The sequence below is a fragment of the Rhamphochromis sp. 'chilingali' genome (assembly GCF_963969265.1).
Source record: "Rhamphochromis sp. 'chilingali' genome assembly, chromosome: 17".
In the NCBI taxonomy this organism is placed as follows: Eukaryota; Metazoa; Chordata; class Actinopteri; order Cichliformes; family Cichlidae; genus Rhamphochromis; species Rhamphochromis sp. 'chilingali'.
The window spans coordinates 27,994,562-28,012,477 of record NC_137944.1 but is presented as its reverse complement, the minus strand read 5'-3'; the positions used below and the strand labels follow the sequence as shown (position 1 = coordinate 28,012,477).

At 40.9% G+C, this 17,916-nt stretch overlaps 3 protein-coding genes across 4 annotated transcripts; 2 read left to right on the top strand and 1 right to left on the bottom strand.

Annotated features, from left to right (window-relative positions):
* Window positions 1-1,120: 1,120 nt before the first annotated feature.
* On the top strand, window positions 1,121-9,307 carry tomm40l (translocase of outer mitochondrial membrane 40 homolog, like). The gene is made up of 10 exons (XM_080863924.1): window positions 1,121-1,258; window positions 4,327-4,541; window positions 4,632-4,699; window positions 5,086-5,178; window positions 5,260-5,361; window positions 6,527-6,632; window positions 6,783-6,905; window positions 6,990-7,066; window positions 7,153-7,255; window positions 8,545-9,307. The coding sequence occupies exons 2-10, from the start codon at window positions 4,328-4,330 to the stop codon at window positions 8,682-8,684; spliced, it is 1,026 nt and encodes a 341-aa protein (XP_080720050.1). The 5' UTR covers window positions 1,121-1,258; window position 4,327; the 3' UTR covers window positions 8,685-9,307.
* LOC308385141 (uncharacterized protein) lies at window positions 8,591-14,185 on the bottom strand. 2 transcript variants are annotated; one of them, XM_080863925.1, is made up of 4 exons: window positions 12,945-14,185; window positions 12,810-12,857; window positions 12,575-12,725; window positions 8,591-12,482 (listed from the first exon to the last, which is right to left on the bottom strand). In XM_080863925.1, exons 2-4 carry the CDS (start codon window positions 12,841-12,843, stop codon window positions 11,915-11,917), a joined length of 753 nt encoding a protein of 250 aa, XP_080720051.1. In that variant the 5' UTR covers window positions 12,844-12,857; window positions 12,945-14,185; the 3' UTR covers window positions 8,591-11,914. The 2 variants fall into 2 exon arrangements, with proteins under 2 accessions (XP_080720051.1, XP_080720052.1); XM_080863926.1 differs by having other exon boundaries at window positions 12,810-14,185.
* A 2,374-nt stretch (window positions 14,186-16,559) lies between these two features.
* LOC308384352 (apolipoprotein A-I-like) lies at window positions 16,560-17,793 on the top strand. The gene is made up of 3 exons (XM_080862853.1): window positions 16,560-16,737; window positions 16,834-16,987; window positions 17,109-17,793. The coding sequence occupies exons 1-3, from the start codon at window positions 16,698-16,700 to the stop codon at window positions 17,557-17,559; spliced, it is 645 nt and encodes a 214-aa protein (XP_080718979.1). The 5' UTR covers window positions 16,560-16,697; the 3' UTR covers window positions 17,560-17,793.
* Window positions 17,794-17,916: the final 123 nt, after the last annotated feature.

The following is a 17,916-nucleotide window of genomic DNA, read 5'->3' as shown; positions in this document are numbered from 1 at the left end:
CTGGCTGCTGTTGTTGGCTGTTTATTTCTCCACCTTTTTGATTCCATACAACTTCACACATACTTTAGATGAACATCTGTAGCGACCTGATGGGACCAAGCTAAACATGTTGTGCTCTGAAGATGCCAAAAGAAGCAGAAAGATCTGAAATGTCAGTTTGTTGGATTGTTGGCAGTTCTGATTCCACAAATGTTTTTCCAGGATATTTTTAGGGCCTCTAACAATCTGATGAGTCAGACACTGAATTTAAACATTTCATTTTTATGACTACTGAGCTATCCAAACCCTAGTGATATGCTGTATTTTGGGGAGAGAGGTGGGCGGATCAATACAAATATCGATAGTGTGGACACTAATGCTGGTACTCGTATCTGATTGATATTAGCACAATGGGATTAAGACCTTGTGTCTATCCTCTAAGTTCAGTATATAACCCATTTTTATCTGCATGTGAATTGTGGTAAATAAAATATTTTTGGGGAAATGGAAAAGCCACACCTCAAACATACATTATGAAAAATATCTGAACATCTATTTTTATTTATTTAAGTAATTATTACAGAAGGTATGAATCATGATTTAGTGGTCACTCAAGCTACCTTTATAGGTTAAACTTGTATCAGTGTCCTTCTTGGTATCAGCCCTGTATTTACTTGGTGTGGGCTGGATACCAAAGTTTGCAGTATTGCACTTCACTAGTGGAAGATGATAGTACATTTTTCTCTGTGTACTCTGGGTTTGTATGTGTACGTCTTTCTCCACCTTGCTAACTGTTCATCTACTGTTTTGGGCCTCCAGCTAAAAAATGTAAAGGTGCTGCTCGTTGTGTAGCCATAATGGGACAGAGGCCTGTTGTTTGAAAACAATGTTTTTTGTTTGCTTGGAGATCCTCAGGCTACCTTTTGACCTTGAAAGTATTTCTTCTTCACCTTTTACTACAACCGCCCTTAAAACTCCAACCAACCGCCCGCCTATTCTCTCTTAATCGGCGTCAGCGCCCCGCCCCCTTACGGCTGACCGTTCCTTGTTTAGCCAATAATGCTTGAGAATGAGCATTACATCATCTCGAAGCCCGGCCTGCGATTCGTCAAGGACGCCTCATATGACTGATAGATGACTTCGTCAATCATGTCCGCGGATACATGCTCCTTCATCCAATCATCATTTTGCATTGACGAAAAAGGCGGGGCTCCCGCGTCTTCTTCGTTGGTGCCATTGGCTTCAACTTCCGGCTGTATCGTCCTCTGGAAATCACAACGTGAGTAGCATTTGAAAGCTCTGTATTTTATATAACGTGACGCTTCAGTGGAAGCGTGTTGGCGGTTTTGTTCGGCAACTTTTGTCTCACAGATCGGCCGCAGTTTTCCTCCATAAGCAGCAGCGTTTCATCTCCAGGCTGTCAGTTGCTGTTTGTAAAGCTAGCCAGCAAGCTAATCGGGTGCTAAAGGAGCTAGCACGGCTAACCCATTCATGCTTTCTTATACATGAGGCAGTTCCCATTCAGGGTGTTAGCTACAAAAAATTATGAGAGTATATAATAATTGCTGGTTTGTGGACATTTTCATTCTTATTGCATCATTGTTAGTTTAATTTAACCGCCTTCTTTTTACCTTAACTGCAAATGAATGAGTGTGAGCTGTGTGGAAGGAAGGTTAAAGGGACACTACACCTATTCTGCACATGTTCACTCATGAGCAACCTGAGGCACTGCTGTTTTAATGCTTAATTAGTTCAAGCAAACGCTTCCCAAACTCCGAAAGGATCAGTTTGATCTGTCACCGTGATATGCTTTTACATAATTATAAGTTTATGACTTAATGGCAACATCAGAGAGAAACGGGATCCTCCTAGTGGCGCTTGGCAGGTGGTGGGACAGAGTGGTACAGGGTGCTGCTGCTAAAGGTATAGTGCTGTGAAAGAGTAATTACCCCTTATTGTTAAGCCAAACTGTAATTAATCACATTTTTTTGGAAAGTTGAATTGACTTTCAGTAGCCACACCCAGGCCTGATTAATGCAAGAGCTGATGAATTATCAGATCACTTAAATAGAACCTCTGACAAAGTGCAGTAGGTTAAAAGATCTGCAATCATGCAACGATCTACAGAAAACCAAGAACAGATGAGAAACCAAGTTAGTGACATCTGTCACTCTGGAAAGGGTTACAAAGCAATTTCTAAGCCTTTGGGACTTCAGTGAACCACAGTGAGAGCTAAGCTCATTATCCACTAATGGAGAAAACTTCGAACAGTGATGAACCTTCACTGGAGTGGCCAGTTTACCAAAATTACTCCAAAAGAAGTTACAAAAGAGCCAAAAACAACATCTAAAGAACAGCTCTCACTCTAACCCTCACTCAGGGTCAGAGTTCATGATGAAAAAACACAAGAAAGAGACTGGACAAAAATGGCATCCAGGATTTTTACTAAAACGTCTTAATGATCCCCAAGATATCTGGGAAAATATTCTGTGGACTGATGAACGTTTTTAGAAAGGTTTGAATTCCTTTACATCTGAAGTAAAACTAACACAGCGTTTTATTTAAACAAACAACATATCAAACATATCAACAGTCAAACACGGCAGTGGTAGTGTGATGGTCCAGGGCTGCTTTGTTGCTTGATTGCAGTTTTTGCTGCCAATGGTACCTAGTTATTAGGTATAGAGGGCAGGTAGTTTTTTAGAGCCAGGTATGTTTGGATAACGTTATTCCTTCATAATTAAGAAAAAAAAGAGAAACAAGAAAGGGCGAAAAAAAATCTACAGCTCTGTATGTTCACACTAATATTTTAAAGTGTATGCGATTTATTACTGTCATTTTGGAAACTATGCTGACTTGAGTTTTTAGTGTGAAAACAGAGGGGTGGGCTACAACACAGGTCTGATGTAGTCAGACTGACTTTGTGTTTGCTGGTTCAACAAAACCAGAAACCCCTGTCAAAGACAACAAGTGTCACAGTAGTGGTTATCATCTTTCCCAGCCCATGCTTTCGGCTCCAAGCTCTGTGTACTAACATAAAAGGCTGTGTCATTTGACGCCTCTGCACAAATGGATCCCTTGAATGCAAGCTGCTTCAGTGATGTTATCAGAGAATAGGGGATGCATATAAGATAAACCTAAAGGTATTCCTGGTGCTGCAGAAAATAATTCATTTTCTGAATTCATTCAAAAGCTGCTATTTTCTACATAATTTCAGTGCTTGTGGGGCCTATTTTGTAATGGTTTGTATCACAGATTTGTTTTGGGGTGAGTGGAAATGTCTGATCAGACATTATCTGATTTATATCACATTTAGAGGGAGGAGAATTGGTGATGGTTCCTCTCAGTTTTAAACCCAAATCTGAACATAATCTCCTCTGGACCAGCTCATGTCCTCAGCTGAAGTCACCACAGTGATCTTACCAGGTTAAGAGAGTCACCATCATGACATGAAAACTCTGACTTTAAAACTCCAGTTTTGTTCAACAACATACCCTGCTCAAGTCACTCAGGACTATTTTAAGTGTGGAGTGGACCGATAACTCAGCTCATTAACTTTTTGCCGTCCTGGGGAACTAGAACCAGCTCAGGATGATTGACTGGTTGGTCTAAATCATAAGACTCCAAGCTTATGAATCCCTTGTATCCATACTGAAGTGCTTTTCTGACAGTTGCTAAACAATAGCATCTGACTCTTTGTGGTGGGGCTCTGTTACTGTGCTGGGTTCAGTTTTGATGCTCAAAGTTAGTTGATAATGTTGTAATTGATATGGATAAAATATGAGTAGTCTCTAGGTTTGCCTGTGTTATTGACATATTTGTATTTTACTTATACTAACAGTGCTGATTGTTGAAAAGAAACCTATTCTGCTCATATCGAGCTCCACATGTTTACTGCAGAGGCTTTACAGCGTTCTAGTCCAAAATAATCCAAGACCTAGGCCTTTAATTCAGGGCCTTGATATACTCTCAGTTCCTCCCCCATCTGTAACTAGCTGCTTAAGCTTCTTTTCCTGTAAGCCAACATTGTTCTGATTGGCTGACCCTCACAAACAGAAGGTTAAAACAGTAAGTGGGTCACAGACAGAGTTATTTGCCTGGAGATATTGGGGATATCAGCTATTATTGACATCATACAGCACAAAGAGTAGAAAAGCTGCTGGAACCATGACTTGAGTGCGTGTTGTAACAGTATATATACAGGATATGAGAGAAAATGAAGAAAACCATAACAAGTTTCCTTTAACGTTTCCTCAGCTTGTACTGGCAGTCTGTTATTGCGTTATAAATCAGCTACTCACTCTGTCCTTCCCTCTCTGTCTCTGTGTTTCTGTCCTGGCTATTCAGAATGGGCAGTGTTTTGGCTGCCAGCTCCCCCAACCCACCACCACCAGCCTCGGGCGGCACTCCTGCCCCTGGCTTGACGGTGCCTCCGGGCTTTGGGATGCCTCCAGTTTCCGCAGTTATACCCCAGACTGGGGAAACCTCTGCTCAGCAGCAGGAGTCAGAAAATGCTTTGCCCAATCCAGGGGCGTTTGACGAGTGTCATCGGAAGTGCAAAGGTAAGAGGAGCAGATTTAAAAAAAATGTTTATTGGAGTGGAATGTCTGTTTGCTCTCGATTTGTCTTACCTGTGTGTGTTTTCTCCTCAGAGGTTTTTCCTTTGCAGATGGAAGGCGTGAAGCTAGTTGTTAATAAAGGTCTTAGCAATCACTTCCAGGTCAGTTAAGCTCATTTAACCTTGTTATTAGCTTGGCTAAAATTGGCTGTCTCGACTGATATCTGTGTACCCAAATGTTCAAGGATGGTGTGATGAAGATAGTTAGATTATATACACTTAAGATTCCCTGTGTCTGTAGAATGAGAGGGGGAATAAATACTGGAAGCAAAATAAGATTGTGTCAAACTTTGGCATTGACGCAGGTTTTTACAGTCATTGCATGACTGAAGCGATTCTCCTTTATGTCGATTCATGAAGTCCAGCAACATATTTCAAACTCAGATTTTACGGTGTCGTTTTAGTCTAAAGTTTTGCCGTCACTGGACTGTTTTCAGCGAACTGTAATAAATGTGAATAAAGTGCATTTTTAATCTGCGTGCTTGCAGGTGATTCACACTGTGCTGCTGAGCACCACTGGAGATTCCCTCTACAGGTTCGGTGCTACGTATGTTGGATCGAAGCAGACGGGTCCAGCAGAGGTGTGAAGCCTTAAATTCAATGTGAATCTCATCTTTACGCTGTGGTTTAAACTGTTATACAAACACTCTCCTGTTGTTCAGTCTTTTCCAGTCATGGTGGGAGACATGGACAACAGCGGCAGCCTTAACGCCCAGATCATCCACCAGATCACCAACAGGATACGATCCAAAGTGGCCTTCCAGGTGAAACCTCTTACTGCTGTCTGGACTTTTTCCCTTTAATACAACCATCAAAATGTGTGGGTCGAGTGGGGCTCTGCAGTGACTCTTGTTAACAATTCACTGCAGTTTTTAGTAATTTCTTTAAAAATAAAAATGTTTTACTCCATAGAAAGAAAATAATAAAAACAATCCAACCAACTTTGGCCGTCTAGTGTGCCACCATACTTTTTAATAGATCATTCAACAGTTCAAACAAGTTAAAGGCTTTGGACTTTATCAGACTGAGCCAGTGTTTTAATATATTTTGAAGTCTTCACAAAATCACAGTTTACACTTTACGAATGATTGATTTTGGGGGGGGGGGGGGTTCCCACTAATTTCAGACTAGAGTCAGCTGATGTTTTTATATATTATATAAAGGCAACGTTTGAAGACCTCCCCAGTACCCTAAATGGCCAATTTTGACACATAAGTATATATTAATTAAGATGTGTTTGATGACTATAAGAATAGTTTTCAGTTTTTCTGAGGGTAGCTGCCTATGCAGAGACCACCCTCTGTACCCTCTGTTGCAGACCCATTTAATTTGTTCCATAAGCAGGCCTGAAATATTACAGAAACCTCTCTGTTAAACAAACAGCCTCATGGATTACTCCTAGTTGGCTTTCAAGGGGTAAAGACTAAAAGAATGTGTCATGTTGGCGTTTTTTAACTTTTTACATTTACAGTTTATTCATATATTTTCCGTTGTGATAAGACGTGCCATTTTGACATAAATCCCCTCGGAGCACTTTGTGCCAGTCACATTTCCAGTTAAACCTGCTTTCAGCTGGTCCCTTATTCACCAGGGGTCACCACAGCAGGCACCTCTGCATGTTTGACAGATTTTTTCCACCAGACTCTCTGACACAACCCTGTGGGATAAAACTAGGGATGCGTCACTTGTTAGCAGCCACATTTCCAGTTATCTTTGATTATTAAGCACCAGATGTGCAGAGTGTCTATATCTGCTCCATCATTATACAGTAGAAGTTGCTGGGTTTTTTCATGGTCAGATTCTTATTTTTATCTTTATTTTTTCATGTGGCGAGAAGTTTCTACGCTCAAAAATGTCTTCTGAGATGTTTCCATTTTATGTGTTATTGTTCTTGCATGATTCTAACTGTTAAATATGTTGTATCCTCAGACACAGCAAAACAAATTTGTGAACTGGCAGGGCGACGCTGAGTTCAGGGGAGAAGATTTTACTGCAACTGTCACGCTCGGAAACCCAGATGTCCTTGTTGGCTCTGGTAGGTCATCAGTCACAGACGGTGTGCAGGTCACTGTTACTGTTGTCTGTTCTTTTAAATTGGTGAAAAGCAGCTATGTAGTCAGACAAAACCAAAACTGTGATCTGCATCTGAACATCTGTTGTCATCTTGCTGTCGTGCACCTGTCAGGTATCGTCGTCGCACACTACCTCCAGTCCATAACGCCGGCTCTGGCTCTGGGAGGGGAGCTGGTTTATCACCGCAGGCCTGGAGAGGAGGGCTCAGTAATGTCTTTAGTTGGCAGATACACAGGTGAGACACAGTTTAAAGATTAATACAAAGCCTGAACTATAACGTCAGACACATGTCCTAACTGATAGATTTACTTCTCTGTAGGCAACAACTACATCGCCACTTTAACACTCGGCTCAGCGGGAGCTCATGCATCTTACTACCATAAAGCCAACGATCAGGTAACCGCATCCGCATGCATCCTTTTTGTAAGAAAGGACTCAGTATTTTTACAGTCGGCCTTCATGATGATCGGTCTCTTCTACAGTTACAGGTCGGTGTGGAGTTTGAGGCGAGTGCCCGCATGCAAGACACCAGTATGTCGTTTGGCTACCAGCTAGATGTCCCTAAAGCAAATTTACAATTTAAAGGTAAAGATGTGCACGTTTGGTAAAATAATTTCAGGAGAGCAGTTTCATCTTCATCCATCGCTGCATTTTATTTGCAGCCAAATTTTTGTGACAGATTATAGAACAAAGTTGACGTTATAAATGTGCTTTGTCATTTATAGCGTTTTTAGAGTTTTTATAAACCTTGTGGTGTCAAATATGAGCTGTGAAGATCTGAAGTTGCTTGCATCAGAAATTGCCCACCTAGCAACAAAACTGTGTCCCAGTTTTATAAGCCCCTCAGAATTTCCAAATGATTATACATTAAAAAAAAAAGGTAATTTTAAAGCAGTCGAGCTTAAATCTGCCCCGTCGTCCCATCCTTAGGTTGTTCACTTCTTCCAGGGTGAGTATAGGATGTATTTGATGAGTTTTGGCTCTCGAGCTGCTGTCTCACTGCTCTTGGTGATGAGGAACTGACGAGGAACTCTCATCACAGCCTCCAGACTGTGCTGACACCCCCACACACAGCTGGTTAGGGCACCACTGCTTCATTGGGTTAGTTTTGTTTGAGTGAAGTTGGATGAGTTTTGGGATAGTGAATATATTGGACAAAGGATGCTGAATATGGAGCTGCTGGGAAAGAGAAGATTCACGGATGTAGTGTGGCACAAGGATGCTGGGATAGTGTGATCTGCCTCCTGAAAGAAGACAAATTTGGAGTCAAACTAGCATCACAGCAGCTTGACAAACCCTCATGGTTTATGTTCTGTGAGATAACATTTGTGTTTTTTGTCAATGGGATCTGGTAGGTTTACCAAACAGAAATGTAACTGCTGCAGTAAGAAAATAAGTCCTCATTAGTTTTTATCTCATCCAACCAATGGACAGATGAGTTTGTGGTGTGGCGAGCTTACACACAACGATCCCTTGTTGTGTGTCCACTTAAATTGTGCTTAAGGTCATACTGCTGCCCAATAACAAGAAAGCGACTCACTTTCTGGACAAGAACCGCCATTAAGGCAGAGGAGGCCGCTACAGTATTCTGCTGAATGATAGATGTTGCCACATTACTGCCACATAATGCTGATGTAGGAAGAGAAGAAGCCAGAACTGGAAGCAAAGACATTGCTGGGTGTATTTTTCCCCCCCACAAAGTCTCATCCCAGTGTAATGTTCCAAAATCATTCAAATGGAGGTAAAAACTGACACGATCACACCCAGCTGTGAAACGCACCAGGTTAGAAAAATCCAGAGGTGTACATATACACAAAGGCTTTCTCAATTTGAGAGTTTTTCTTACTTTAAATCTGCCGTTCTGCCTCTTTCAGGTTCAATTGACAGTAACTGGATAGTTGGGGCAACGTTGGAAAAGAAGTTGCTCCCGCTGCCCCTCTCTCTGGCCCTCTCCGGCTTCCTCAACCACCGCAAAAACAAGTTCCAGTGCGGTTTTGGCGTCAACATCGGTTAGGCCGACGTAGTGCCGGCTCACAAACGGCGCAGACGCACCACTGACCTAGAGACTTTACCACGGAAACTGCCGGTGACCTCTTTGGTAGCTTTGACCAATAATTATAGTGCTGGTTTCCTCAAATCATTTTTCACCACATGTGGTGAATATAAGCGGTTAATATAAATCTACATTTGACTCTAATCCTTAAAGACGAATCCCCTCGATGATCAGTAGTGTGATGAATAATGTTACCTGTCAGGAACAAGCAGACCCTCGTCATAAACAGACACATAGACAGCAGGCGGACGTAACATTAGAAGACAGATTTACAGAGCTCTTTGTTTGAGTTCAGTGCCTGTCATGTTTATTTTTTATTTTGCTCCTGATTTAAACATTTCTCTTATTAATATTTTTTTTTTTACCATTAAGTCTGTCTTGGTGTGCAGTGAGTGAAAGAAGTATCAGTTGTTGGTTACAGACAAGTTTACCAGGTGTTAGGAAGGAGTGTACTGTACTGTATGTCATGTTCACAATGCATCACTTGTTTTGTTGCCTTTTTTATGTTACATACATACTGAACAGTATATATGAGCTGTATATACCTCTTCAAAGCTGATCAATACAATTTCTTACAAAAACTGGACGTTGTGCTCGTTTCCTTCTGTCAACGTCAACTTTTTTTTTTAAGAGCCATTTGTAGCTGCTGTGTGCGTACTCCTGAACCTTCAGGAGTTGAGCAATCATACTTTGCACACAGGTACATCTTATCTAATATCAGATATTATGTTGTTGCCATGTTGTTGCCATGTTGCCTAGCAACACTCTACCAATGGGATAAATGTTTTTAGGCTTTAGCCACCTACAACACTTTATAAAAAACTATTGTATCACTTTTTTATTTCACATCTTATTCATACCCACTTGTTAAATTATCTATGATATGCTGCCTGACATCCACCTAGCAATGGCACTACCATGACCATTTTTTAGCCTTTATACTCCTGCAGCATATTGTGAAAGCATCAGTTGCTCTCCTCAACAATATATCGTTTATTTCACAGAATTTGAATTACCTCTGCCTGGCAACCTTCAAGAATGACCCAGTTTTGGCAGATAATCAGCATCTGTCATCAGTCTGCTTCAGGGTTGTAGCAGAGCTGGAGCCTGGGTGTCATAGGGCGAGAAGAAGCCTACACCTGATCACAGGTTTGTGAGGAGGAACTAAAGGCATTCTCATCATCTGTGATGACAAAAAAACTTCAATTTCACCCCTCACAGCACGTAACTGGTTACTTCACCGCTATCTTATTGGATTAGTTCTGTTTGAGTGGAGCTAAATGAGTAGATAAGGCAGCAGAATCACCGATTAACCAAAAATGCGTGATTCTGGACTGGGGGAGGAAGCTACAGAGTCAAGGAGAACATGGAAACTCATCCCACAGACATCCCACGCTGGATTCAAACCCAGGACTTTCTTGTTGTGAGGCAGCAATGCTGATCTGCATACCACGTATAAACAATCTACCACGCCAAGTTTTTTTTCTGTTGTCAGTGTAACTAAGCTTGCCAATCGGTACTGTAGTATGGGTATGTACTGAATCAGTATCCCACATTTTGATTGATTCTAGTTTCCAGATGTCCACAAATGCATCACAAGAAACATGTGGCTCAAAGAGAGGATCAATCGATTTCTACTGTACAACTGAAACTGTTTGTGGCTGTGCGTTAATAGTTCTAATAGAAAAAGAGGAATACACAAGTGCAATGAACATACCACAGAAGTTCAGAAAGAAACGTCAGCTTCCATTCATGTTTATAGTAAGTTGAGGAACTGTAATAAATTACAGCTTATTTTTCATATTCAAATGGCAAATCTATAACATGCAGTTTTAATGTTTAATGTCAAAAGTTCAGGCTCAGCTTTGGTAAATGCCCCTCATTGACCCACACAAACTCTTTGCCTTATATTTATTGTAGTTTGTGGGCATCACATCTCCTGGTCTGCACCATTAGGATCCAACGACAGTTTAACTTTAATATCATAAACTATTAGAAACTGAAAGTAAATATATTCTATGGTGGAAAATAGATCAGAATTAGCCCCTCTTAGTCTGCCTTACAATGTCCTAAAAAGAAGACAAAACCCACAAATCAATAAGAGGTGGCATTAATCACTTTCTAACAAATTGAAAGTAAAACAGAACTTTTGAATGAAATCTTTCACATATATCATTTTGTGCTCGGAGTACAACAGAGTGAGCTGCTTGAATAACTGTTTCATTTGCTTCAATCTCTCTATGCGTCATTTGAATTGTTCATCAGTTTATCTTGGGTTGGAGACTTTGCTCCTTTGTCTTATCAGGTTGTTGTGGGAACAGCCAAAGGACTTTTCTCTGTTAAGATATTTTCTCCCGCATGTTAGATCCATAAACCAGAAGTACATCCCAGAGGCTGTTTGTCACAACAGCAATATTTTTAGATGTATTTAATAAAAGAAGTTGGAGACAGGTAGTAAAAACTAATGGAAAAAGTAAATAGAACAAGTGGAAGTATAAATAATAGATATAAATCAATTTGAGACATGAGAGATGCACATGTTTAATTGGTATGAAAATAGTGATCCTTCAGGATTATCAGCCTATAGAACATAAACATCATGACAAATTGCACTCCTCCAGTGGCATTTAAAGCTTAACATGTATACCAGTACATATATGAGCGCCACTGAAGCTTGGTATTTACTTATGATGAATAGTTATTGACCTTGGGGCACCTATTTACCGCTACTACTAATCTGTAGGTGAGCGATACATTATGCTATTTTAGATGGAGGGTGTCAAACCTTTGGCCCACCAAAAGGTCCTTTGCAAAGTATGAAAATTCCAGAGAAGTATTTTAACTATTCACAATGCTCTAAATTTAAAGGTTTGTTGTGCTGTGTAATTACAAACTGAATGTGGAAAAAAAACAAGATCATAAAACTAAAGTGAGTTTGACCACCCCCCCCCCCCCCCCCCCCCCCATTCCCCAACTGGTAAGATCAATGTTCAACTTTTCACGAGTAAAGCTTTTCAGAGATTAAACATGCTCGTTGAATTACTGACACACCTTTAATGATAATCAAGACGCAGAAAATGCAGAACTTCTGGATTTTTATTTCATAAAACAGACAGGAGTGAAGATGAAATAAATATTTGGTTTGTGATACAGAGAAAGCGCTTAAGGCTTAAGACTGAGACAGAGTCCATTTACTGGCCGATCTTGGTGAAGGTTTTCCACAGGGCGTTCAGCTGAGTCTGCAGGTCCTGAGCGCTGGAGTCCAGCCGTTCCCTCAGCTCGTCTCCATAGGGAGCCAACCTCTGCTGGATCTCCTGGGTTTTCTGAGCCACCTGGGTCTCAAAGCTCTCGGTCAGGGGCATCATGTTCCTCTGAAACTCCTCCAGGCTCTGCTCCATCTTCTGTTTCATGTTCTCGGTGTAGGGAACCATCTGGGCCTGCAGCTGGCTCATGCTCTGCTCCAGCTGCTCCTTCAGCTCCTGGCTCTTCTGCTGCAGGACGGCCTTCATGGGCTCTGGGTCCATGGCCTGAGCGTAGGCTTCAGCTCCACTCTTCAGCTCATCCACCTTGGTCTGGATCTTCGCCACCATCTCCTCTGCGTTGGTGCCCATAGCGGCCAGGTCTTTCTCCAGGCGAGCCTTCAGCTGCTCGGCCTCCTGGGAGAACTGAGTCATGAAGTTCTGGGTCAAAGGAGCCACCTGAGTGTGCAGCGTAGCGACGTATTGATTCACGGTGTCGGCGCTCTGAGAGATCTTGGTGCTGATACACAGAAACAGGAAGTTATTAAACTGAAAACATATAATATATGTACATATTTTGTACTTCTTCAGACTCCTCATGCTGACTCTTACTTCACTTCCTCTCCCAGCTGGGACTCTCTGATCTGCTTCAGGGACTCCTCAGCGGTTTGTGTGGCCTTTGCAACATAATCCCAAAAGGCATCTTTCACCACTTCCAGGTTGGACTTGGGAGGCTCTGGCCACAGGATGTTGGCGTTGCAAACTGTGGATGAAAGCAGACGGTTAATTTGATCAGCTGTGATTTAAAATGGGTTCCGCTTTTAATTTGAAGGGAAGATTTACTCACCGGAGAAAAGAGCGAGAACGATGAGCGTCTTCATGATTGAAGTTGATGCTGTTGGATGAAGAGAACAGGTGCTTAGTTTAAAGCTGGATTTAGTGGTTGATTTAAGATTATATAGTTTGAAATAAGATCTTTTACCTTACAGATGCAGCTTGTCTCTTCTTCACTGTCTGATGGTTTGTGCTGTGCAGACGACCGCTCGCGGGCTTTATAGCGACGCTGAAGGTTAAAGTCCTCCTCTGGTTGCCCCGCTGGACAGTTTCTTGTCACTGTTGTGACTCCACGTCACAATCTTAGTGTTTCCATATCTTATGATACAGGCTTACTGGAATCTGGCTTGGTTAGAGTAGTTTTTCTTTAGGTTTGAACATCCTAAACAGAATCAGGTGCAGCAGAAAACAACTCGTGAAAGCTTTTTTTTCAGGAGAAACAGGAAAACCAGGTTGCCTCCCCTGTAATTTCCATTTGAGGCTGGCTAGATTTCCTCCATAGACCACCATGTTTAAGTCTTTATTTGTATTGATGAAATAAAGACGAGACTGGTACAAAAATTGTTTTGGGTCTCTTTGGTTGGTTTACACCTTTATAACAACTGTATGGTCTTTCTTTTATTTTTATTTAATCATCTATTTGGATTTTATTAAAGGCTTAGAGTTAAGGGGAGTGGCCGCTTTGACTGACAGGTGCGCCAACACAAGCAGCCGTTGACCTCACCTCCACTGATATGAGTCACTGAACTGCACCTATTTACCGTTTTTGTTCTGCTCGTGGCTTCTGAGACTGTGTTAATGGAAATTTGGGACAAATTAGACTTTTAAAGTTGCATGTGAAATAGAAACAAACTGACATAAACCAAGTGAAAAGTCTATAACAATGGTTGGACGTTAACTGAACCCAAACTTTAACCACTGGTGGATTTTCAGAGGTGAAGAAGTCTTCTGTTGCCCTAATTAGTAGATGCCTACTACTATTTGTGCTGATCGGTGTGTTAAATATCTGCCCATCTGATCTCAGAGACCAACAAGCAAACTCTCAGACACTTTGTTAATGAATTTAAACCTAACTAAATGAATATAGCACGCTTCATATACCACAAATCCAGGAATTATGAACTATTAATGTTTCTTCAAGTTATTTTTGTACCATTTTCTGGACCTTTGTACCTGATCTTGCACATGAATGGTTTCTGTCTTTTATATACAGTCTATGGCTTTTTGATGGCTCGACAGATACTTTATTGATCCCACAATTACTGTGCTACAGCAGCAGAATAAAGAATAAAAATATGCACACAGTGAGGGCTTTAAAACATGAGAGAAATTAAAGAAATATTTACATATACAGTATGTGAAGTTAGTGAAAGACTAATAAAAGCAAGACTCATTGACCACACAGCTTTACAGCTACGAAGGTTTCCAGGATTTGTAACGTGATTGGACGGCACGTCTCAGAGAACATAACCCAGCCCTAACCCCGTACACGCTGCCCTCATAGTTCCACCTCACTCTTCCCAAATACGTAGCCTTACACTTAACATCTGTACAGCTACACAATTTTAATTCTGTAAACTATTAGAAACTGAATGAAAATCTTTTCAGTCTACCAACTTCCACACGCTTGTTTCAGTTGCTTCAAGGTCTTTTTTCATATATATATATATATATATATATATATATATATATATATATATATATACATACATACATACATACATCATTTGAAAACAGCGTGGTGTTTATCAGCAGTTTGTCCTGAGAGGAAGACTTTAGCTTCTCTTATCAGTTTGTTGAGAGGGAACAGCCAAAGGACGTTCTTTAGTGAAGATAATTTTCAGATCAGAGGGCACCAAGTCTGACTCACACTTGACTGACCTGAGATTTCTTTGTGACACACGCTGTTTGCACTGCAGTAAAACAAATTACATCTACTGTTTCTCACTTTAAAATCAAAACAATGCCTAAAGTTTTTTTTTATTCAACCTTTATTGAGACTCTGTGATGAAGTGAATCTGTAAAACCAGATGGGTCAGTTACATATGTACAATAGAGAAATGGTAGAAACTCGACTGTTTACATGGACAACTTGATTATTAATGTGTAACTCATAAAAATTCTAGTTTTCTCTCACTAGATGGAGCTGCCAGGCTGGAGGGAAACCTCAGAGAAGGTCTGTGGATGGATAGCAGCAAAAAGAAGAAGAAAAAGAAGCAGATAATTAAAATTAAGTTAAAATAAAGATAGCATTAAGGCTTTAACAAAAACAATAATATGTTTTAAATGAAAATTTTTAGGGAAGTATTTAGCTGCTCTTTTAATCCACTACTGTAAATAAATCAATTTAACAAGTGAAAAACTTCTTTTTCTTAAAGTTGCCAGTACTTAGCTGGACATTTAGATTAACTTGATTTTTCTCATTTAGGAGTACAAATGAATTAGTTCCAGACAAATATTTGCCAGTTCTTAGAAATTAAATTACTCTAAGTACAGTGAAAGAGTTCCCTTACCATGACTGTCCTGAGTCAAAGTATGTGAACTGTACTTGTTGTTGTTGTTGTTTTTTAGTTTTTTTTTAAGGAAGCAAGTTTGCATAACTTTTTAAAGTAGGGGAAACTTCCGGATTTTCCGGTGCAGTAGAATAACTGTTGCAGGACTGGAAATCACTGGGAGAAGAAGATGAAGACGATGGTGACGATGCTAGTCTGGCTTATGGAAATGTGTTAAAAACCAACACAACATGTGGCTCCAACATCCCCTCAGAGGATGAATTGAAAGAAACATTCATTTTAAATTACCTGCCTGTCAGAGTCTTTGTACTTGTGATTTATGTGTTTTAATGCTTAGTTTTACTTTCTTTACTGTCCTTCCTTCCTTGCTCTGAAGTGTTTCCCCTTTTCTTCCTCCCCCTCTCTACATCTCAGTGTTGTCTCAGTCAGTTAACTGTTTCATTATTTATTTATTATATATTAATTTTGAGGGTTTGCTCCTCGTGGTCTCATCTATCTTTGTTGTTTTCCTTTTCTCTAATTCTACCCTATTACACAATAACACTGTTGGACTTGTGTTATGTTGTATCAAAATGCAGTTCTTTTCTCTTTGTTTCGTATGTTTTATTAGTGATTATGTAAGTATTAGTCTTTGTTGTTCACCCCCTGCCTGCCCTTCGTTGTCAATTCTGCATGTTAGGTCTGTTTTTTTAAATTAAAGAATTGTGTGATACTTGCTTTTATTGTCTAGTTATGGCCCCAGCAGGCGATCCGCACCATTGCCTTTAGTGGAAGTGTTGTCCTCTCTCTTTTCAGCACCAGTGTGCTTCCTTTGGCGTCTTTAGAGCATCAAAGTTTTGATTTCAACCAGTCTTGGAGTTTTTTTTGGTGATAATAGTTTGTTAAATGAAAGAGTTTATAAAAACCTTTTTGTGCACTAGAAAAAAGGAGTTTCCATTCAGTGCCAACCCACAGATGTTTGTATGCAGAAAACAGAAAGCCTCACAGAGTTGATCAGATCAAAAAACATGATGTAAAATTGAATTAAAGTTCTGATCATGTGTGAATTTGTAGATTTCCAAAATAAACACCAAAATGTCAGTCATGTCAGCAGTGAGAGAGGTCAGATGCTGCTCTGAAAGATGTGTGCAGTGACACTGTTAGCACTCCTGTGATGTGGAAGCAGCCATGACAGAACAGCACTCAGCGCTGGACTTTACTCCTGATTCCTCCACACGACCGGCTGCCTATATATACTGAGTCCTGACAGCACACACAGCATTCAGCAGCTGATAGACTGAACAGAAGGTGCACCAGTTAGGACAGCAGTGAGATTTGTTGCCTTCTCTGACAAAAATCACCACAAACTGTTAATTTTACTGAGTTTCTTTACAGGTGCCACGTCAGACATGCAGGTCCTCGTGGTTCTCGTCCTCGCCGTTTTCACTGGTGAGAGACTTCTCATCCATTATCTTTGATCAAGAAGTATTCATGATATTCACAAACAACAGTGAATGAGAAATGCTTTTGCCTCATTTCTCGTAGCTGGCTGCAATGCCAACGTCACATGGCACGACCAGCCCAAACAGAAGGAAGAAATGGTGAAAGATGCTTTCTGGGACTACGTTGCAAAGGTAACCGCGACCGCTGAGGAGTCCCTGAAGAAGATGAGAGAGTCCGAAATGGGACAGGAAATGAAGTAAGAGTCCTACAGTGCTTAAAAAGCTTGAATTTTGTGTTTCAAGTGGCTTTAGTTTATATTGACAGAAAAAACTTGAAGATGAAGAAGTTTTAATTCAAAGTTCTGCTTATCTCTGCAGCACCTTCATTGCAACAAGCACTGATGCCATCAACACGGTCACCAACACCCTGCGCACTCAGGTGGCTCCTCTCGCCCAGGACTTCATGTCTAAGTTCTCCCAGGAGGCAGAAAAGCTGAAGACCCAAATGGAGACGGATCTGGAAGCCGTGAGGGCCCGACTGCAGCCCTACACCGAGGAGCTGCTGGCCAAGGTGGAGGAGCTGAAGAAAGACACGGCCTCCTACGCTGAGGACCCAGAGGCCCTGAAGGCTGCTCTGCAGCAGAAGAGCCAGGAGCTGAAGATGCAGTTGGAGCAGAAAGTGAACCGGCTGCAGGCTCAGATGGTGCCCTACACAGAGGAGATAAAGGAGAAGATGCAGGAGAGCCTGGAGGAGTTTCAGAGGAGCTTTGAGGCCCAGATGACCCAGATAAGCCAGAAAATCAACGGTCTGATCCACGGGCGTGCTTAAAACTGACCCTGTAAATGGACTTGAATAAAAACTAGGTGTCAGATATTTTCTTCTGCCTTGTCATCAGTGATTGCTGCTAAATCAAGGTGGATTTTAATGTCTACATAGAAAACACAATACCTCATGTTACAGATTTTATATCTGTGAAAGAGCCTCTCAGGGCTCTTGGCTTACATGTTACGTTTTACCTCTAAAAGTGTTATCTGACAAACAACAATAAACACATTCAAGGAACTTTTGGTCTTTTCTTTGTGTTAGAAAGAGAAAATACATGTGATGTTTAAAAAAATGTGCAAATGAAGTCAAGCACGGTCACCTTTATGTGTTTAACAAAATCTCACAAACACAAACCGAGCA

Coding starts and splice junctions, on each gene's coding strand:
- tomm40l (XM_080863924.1), top strand. CDS start 4,328: ATGGGCAGTGTTTTGGCTGCCAGCTCCCCCAACCCACCACCACCAGCC. Junction 7,067..7,152: donor ACCATAAAGCCAACGATCAG/GTAACCGCATCC, acceptor TCTCTTCTACAG/TTACAGGTCGGTGTGGAGTT. Junction 7,256..8,544: donor AGCAAATTTACAATTTAAAG/GTAAAGATGTGC, acceptor TGCCTCTTTCAG/GTTCAATTGACAGTAACTGG.
- LOC308385141 (XM_080863926.1), bottom strand. CDS start 12,843: ATGAAGACGCTCATCGTTCTCGCTCTTTTCTCCG. Junction 12,726..12,809: donor CGTTCTCGCTCTTTTCTCCG/GTGAGTAAATCT, acceptor TTTCATCCACAG/TTTGCAACGCCAACATCCTG. Junction 12,483..12,574: donor CAGCTGGGAGAGGAAGTGAA/GTAAGAGTCAGC, acceptor TCTGTGTATCAG/CACCAAGATCTCTCAGAGCG.
- LOC308384352 (XM_080862853.1), top strand. CDS start 16,698: ATGCAGGTCCTCGTGGTTCTCGTCCTCGCCGTTTTCACTG. Junction 16,738..16,833: donor CGTCCTCGCCGTTTTCACTG/GTGAGAGACTTC, acceptor CATTTCTCGTAG/CTGGCTGCAATGCCAACGTC. Junction 16,988..17,108: donor GAAATGGGACAGGAAATGAA/GTAAGAGTCCTA, acceptor TTATCTCTGCAG/CACCTTCATTGCAACAAGCA.